General features: G+C 65.9%; 1 protein-coding gene across 1 annotated transcript in view; it reads left to right on the top strand.

The window, feature by feature from the left end:
* Positions 1-5,310, top strand: part of ABCA2 (ATP binding cassette subfamily A member 2) — a 39,725-nt gene that overhangs the window by 10,582 nt on the left and 23,833 nt on the right. The window contains exons 4-13 of the mRNA XM_019474963.1: positions 804-915; positions 1,366-1,532; positions 1,755-1,882; positions 2,143-2,247; positions 2,725-2,910; positions 3,024-3,164; positions 3,232-3,309; positions 3,958-4,289; positions 4,592-4,751; positions 5,022-5,150. Coding sequence (XP_019330508.1) covers positions 851-915; positions 1,366-1,532; positions 1,755-1,882; positions 2,143-2,247; positions 2,725-2,910; positions 3,024-3,164; positions 3,232-3,309; positions 3,958-4,289; positions 4,592-4,751; positions 5,022-5,150 — 1,491 coding nt within the window. The 5' untranslated portion in view covers positions 804-850. The remainder of the gene's footprint in view (positions 1-803; positions 916-1,365; positions 1,533-1,754; positions 1,883-2,142; positions 2,248-2,724; positions 2,911-3,023; positions 3,165-3,231; positions 3,310-3,957; positions 4,290-4,591; positions 4,752-5,021; positions 5,151-5,310) is intronic.

Here is a 5,310-nt window from a genome sequence, read left to right as displayed (position 1 = left end):
CTCCCCCAGCCCCTGCCCGTCACGGCCGTGCTAACAGCACTGACCCGCCTCTAACCACGGGGTCACCGGCCGGGGTGGCGAGAGCAGGGTCCCTGCCCGGCACTGCCCAGTGACAACCTCTGGTCCTCTTTGGGCAACGCACTTCTGGGCTCACCCTGCCCCGGCGAAGGACATGGAAAGACCCTGATAGGGACGATGGCTCAGCGCCGGTGGAGGGGGGGAATGTTTGCCATCCCCTTGCTGCTCCTCATTTCTTCCATCTCCCCCCCCACCGAGTCTCCATTTTCACCCACCTCCAGCAGCCGCACGTCGGGGCAGCCGGGCAGGGGGGAGGCCGGGGACTCGGGGAGCTGCAGGTGACGACTCTACTTTCCCTGTTGTATTCTTCCTCCTCCTCCTCTTCCTCTGGAGATCCAGCGGTGCCTCTGAGATTACTAACAAGAGGGGCCAAAAGACCGGGGGAGGTTGGCAGCCATCCTGGGGACAAGTGGCAGAAGTCGGCATTGTACTGGGGCAGGAGGGACCAGTCACCTGGGGGGGAGCAGGCAGGGGCAAGAGGGCAGGAGCCAGGGTGGCAGGAGCTGCCCACAGCCCTAAGGGGCCACCAGCCAGGGACAGCCTTGGTGGGAAAGCTGCAGACTTCTGACCTTGGCCGCCAACCTCCTGCGGGGCTCCCAGGGCCCAGTGCGTGCTTCTCTGAACTGAGTGTCTGTCTCTCTGGTGGCCCCCTGCCTCCCCCCGCCTCTCCTCCCTCCCTGTCCGCACCTTCCCCGGCCTCTTCTGCGCTCTCTCGCTGGCTCCAGCTTTCTACACGGCGGCCCCGCTCACCTCAGCTGGGATCCTGCCCGTCATGCAGTCCCTGTGCCCCGACGGCCAGCGCGACGAGTTTGGCTTCCTGCAGTACTCCAACTCTACGTGAGTCATGCCCTCGCTGCGTGCTTCCTCCTCCCACCCCGCATGCTCCCACACACTCCTGCTCACAGCCTACCCCTTGCCATGCTGGCACTGACCCACCAGCTACAAGGCAACACGCCCCTGTCCCCCAAAGTGCTTGGGTGCAGAGCACCATGTCCCCGGGGTGCAGGGGACATCTCAGCCTGTTTCTTCATGGGCTCCTGGGTGCCTGGTGCTGGGAGGAGGATGGAGGTGGCCCCTGTGGACACCTCGAGGCACTGGGGCTCTCCTCTGTGCCCCTGGCACGGTGGATTCGGTGCGCAGGCAAGGGCAGCTCATGGGGCGGCAGTGCCCCGTGGCAGGCAGCGCTGCTGCCCTGTGCACCCGAGGGGCTTGTCCCCTCCCAGGGCTCTGTGGAGGGTGTCCCCATCCCTCTGTCCCTGAAGCCGCGGCGGTGCTGGGCTCTCGCAGGGTGACACAGCTCCTGGAGCACCTCAGTGAAGCAGTGGAACAGAGCAGCCTCTTCGACCCACAGCACCCAGGGCTGGAGGAGGAGCTGGAGTCGCTGCGCCGGCACATGGAGGCACTCAGCAGCAGCGAGCCCAGCTCCATGGAGACCCACTTCAGCAACCGAGCAGGTAGGGTGTGCCCTGCCTGGCCCACTGCTGCCTGTGCAGGAAGGGATGAAGACGCCCACCCGCCAGGCACTCAGCGATGTGATGGCGTGTGGCAGTGCCCTGCCATTGTCCCACATCACTGCGTGCCAGGCAGGGCCGGCTGTGATATGTCCCTGCGTGGGGCCGTGCCACGTCCCTGACACTGGCGGGCTGCTCTGACCCCCCTGCCTTGCTCCTTGCCAGGATCTGGCTTCACGCTGGCGTGGGCGGCCAAGGACCGGGGCGAGCTGCACCGCTTCCTGACACAGAACCTGTCCCTCCCCAACAACACGGCCGAGCTGCTCCTGGGCTCCAGCGTTGACCTGCGGGAGGTGGGTGGTGACCTGCGGGAGGTGGGTGGTGACCCACAGGAGGTGGGTGACCGCACAGTGCTGCAGGGCTGGGCTTTGCAGGGGTCCGCACTGCCCCAGCGAATGGACACGCCCTGACCACCAGACCCACAGGGTGGGAGTCAGTGGGCACCTGGCCAGGACTCATCCTGCCCTTGCCACCCCATGCCGGGGCATTGCTGGGCAAACAGGTGCCTCCGCTCCCGGCACGCTCAGCAGCCCTGCTCCCGTCCCTGGCGCAGGTGTACCGTCTGTTTTTCGGTTCCTTTCCTTTGGCACCTGATGAGACCCATGAGCGAGACCTGTGGGATGGGTTTGGCCCCGGTGAGAAGATGACGCAGCTGGAGGTGAGGAACGGTGCCATGTGCGGGGGACGTGGTGGGGCAGAGCTTGTCCTCCACGTCCTCTCCATGGCCCACCACAGGGCGATCCGGGGGTATCCGTCCTGGCAGAGGGGATGTGACGGGATGCTGTCAGGTGGCCAGAGCAGCAGCAGGGATGGCTGGGTCCCATCCCGGTGCTGCCACTGGTTCCCCCAGTGCTTTGAGGCACACCAATGCCTGTCCCTTGGTTTCCCATTGCAACGGGTGATGGCACCGCCTGGACGGTGGCTGTGGAGGGAGCGGGGCAGATTGTTCCCTCCTGTGGCTGGGGTACAGGGGACCCATGCTCCCCCCATCTGCACATCCCCTTTCCTTCCCCTCCCCATGGAGACTGTGGACGTGGGTGCTGTGGGGCCATTCACGTGTGCTTGGGGGGGACACACGGAGGGGGACCCTGGGGACCCCCCGCACCACCAGCCACCCCCGTTGGTCCTCTTGCAGAAGAGCATCCCCAGTGGCTGGAGGAGCCTGCGGGAAGGGCTGGTCCATAGGGCGCTGCGGGACCCCGCAGCAGCCCTGCGCCGGCCGGTGCTGCTCCGCCTGCTCTCCCAGGCCCTGGGCCTCGCCAGTGCTGTCCCAGCACCCACCACCTCCGACAACCCTCAAGCCTTCGTCACCGAGATGGAGGTGAGCGCCTTGTGGGGCGAACCAGGGCGCGTGGGCAACTGCTCTGCCAGGGCGGGCACCGTCGCAGTGCCCCTGCACCCGGGGCTGCGCCCCCACGGCTCCCTGCCCTGTAGGGTGTCCTCTTCACTGGGCCGGTGCTAGAGCAGCTGACGTGTGAAAAGAGCCCGGGGGGGCTGCGCCGCCTCCTGCGCGTGGCCCCCGGGCAGCAGCCGCTGCTGCAGGCATACCGGGTGCTGGCCTGCAACGGCAGCCAGGCTGCCCGCCGGGAGCGCTTCGCCCAGCTGGCTGCCGAGCACCGGGACCAGCTGGACACCCCGCCAGGCTGCCCGCCGGGAGCGCTTCGCCGAGCTGGCTGCCGAGCTCCGGGACCAGCTGGACACCCCCAAGATCATCAGCAGGGTGAGAGTGGGGCTGCGGGACGTGCCTCCCACCGGCTGTGGGGTGGGCTGTGGGGCAGGGACAAGTCCTGGGCAGGGTTTTCCTACTCACCGGGGGATGCATGGGGATGGGGGGCTCTGTTACATGGCCCAGCCCCTCCTGATCACCCCTTTACCCCATATGGGCACCCCCCACCCAGCCCCATGGTGGGACCCCAGATGATTCCCCCTCCTGGCACCTGCTCGGATGCTGCCCATTGGATGCGGCTGGGTGTCCCCAGCATCCTCCAAGCATGTCCCCACAGGCTTCTCTCCCCGGGACTGGCAATGTCCCTGGTGGCACAGCTCCTCAAGGCTGGCTCTGAGGTCACCCTCCTCGTCCCACCCGAGTCTGACATGTCCCTTGCGGTCACAGAGGACCACCCTTCCTGCCTGAGGGACATCTCGTGCCCCCCAACAAGACCCTGCCAGCATTTGCCTGCACTCCCACTGCCTGATAGCCACAGATACACAGCAATGAGTCTGGGGCCCCAGCTGGGCACAGCTCCAATCTTTTAACCAAGAAAGTTGACATGCCACTGCTTGGGGTCCCCCTTGGTCCCCTCCCGCTGGCGAGCAGGGCCCTGTCGCTGCAGCCACAGGTAAACCCCTTGCCTGCTTGTCCTCTCAGCTGAAGCTGGATGAGGTGAACAGCACGGCCGCCCAGCACCGCCTCCGCGCCTTCCTGGAGGATCTGGTGGAGATGGAGAAGGTTCTCCGTGACGTGGACATCCTCTCGGCGCTGGCCAAGCTGCTGCCCAGGGGAGCCTGCGCCAGCAAGGCCCCGCCACCCACTGCCAACAGCACCAGCTGGGCTGGCACCAACGCCACAGCCAGCAACGCCACAGCGGAGGAGGAGGGTGCTGGGGGGGGCCCAGCCGTCGGCGACAACCCCCAGGGGCAATTCTCAGCATTCGTACAGCTCTGGGCTGGGCTGCAGCCCATCCTCTGCGGCAACAACCGGTAGGAGCCCCAGGGGACGGAGGGGGACAGATCCAGGTGCTCTCTGGTCAGGACAGGGGTGTGGGAGAGCTCACCCTGCCTCTGCCAGCGGTCAAGGGCCCCAGTCATCCCTTGATGAACACACAGGAGATGGATGCTGCACCGCATCCTTGTGCCACGGCCGGGAGAATCTCCCTGTGCTGGGCAGCACCGCACTGGCATGGGAGTCAGTGTGAAATCCCCTCACGGGCAGGGTTGGGGGCTGCCTGCAGTGAGGGGTGCTGGGGCTGGAGTGGAGTTGGCAGCCTGAGCCCCCTTTGCAGGACGATCGAGCCTGAGGCGCTGAAGCAGGGCAACATGAGCTCGCTGGGCTTCACCAGCAAGGAGCAGCGAAACCTGGGCCTCCTCGTGCATCTGATGACCAGCAACCCCAAAATCCTGTACGCGCCCGTGGGCACTGAAGTGGACAAGGTCATCCTGAAGGTGAGGGTGCAGAGGCCGGGACCCCTGTCCTTCCTCTCCCACCAGCCCCACTCCGCAGGGACCTCCTTGCCCAGATGGGCTCAGAGGGGCCAGAGCTGAGCGGGAAGGGGCCAGCTGCTAGCCAGCGCTGCCAGAAGCAGGCAGCTGCCCTCGCCCTTGTTGGGGTAGCGATGCCTGCTGGGAGGTGGGCAGATATTTCCATGGCTGCTAGCCATCCCAGAGAGCAGGGGGGCCCCTGCCTCTTCCCGCTGTGTGACCTTCCTCACCCAGGCCAACGAGACCTTCGCCTTTGTGGGCAACGTCACCCACTACGCCAAGACGTGGCTGAACATCTCCCCCGAGATCCGTGCCTATCTGGAGGAGGGCAGGCTGCAGAGGCGCATCCGCTGGCTTCAGCAGGTAGGATCATAGAATCATAGAATAGGTTGGGTTGGAAGGGACCTTTAAAGGCCATCTAGTCCACCCCCCCTGCCGTGGGCAGGGGCATCTTCAACTAGATCAGGTTGCTCAGAGCCCCGTCCAACCTGACCTTGAATGTTGCCAGGGATGGGGCATCCAC

This window comes from Aptenodytes forsteri, unplaced genomic scaffold (assembly GCF_000699145.1).
Source record: "Aptenodytes forsteri isolate BGI_AS27 unplaced genomic scaffold, ASM69914v1 Scaffold494, whole genome shotgun sequence".
NCBI classification, from domain to species: Eukaryota; Metazoa; Chordata; class Aves; order Sphenisciformes; family Spheniscidae; genus Aptenodytes; species Aptenodytes forsteri.
This window is presented reverse-complemented; position numbering and strand designations above follow the sequence as displayed.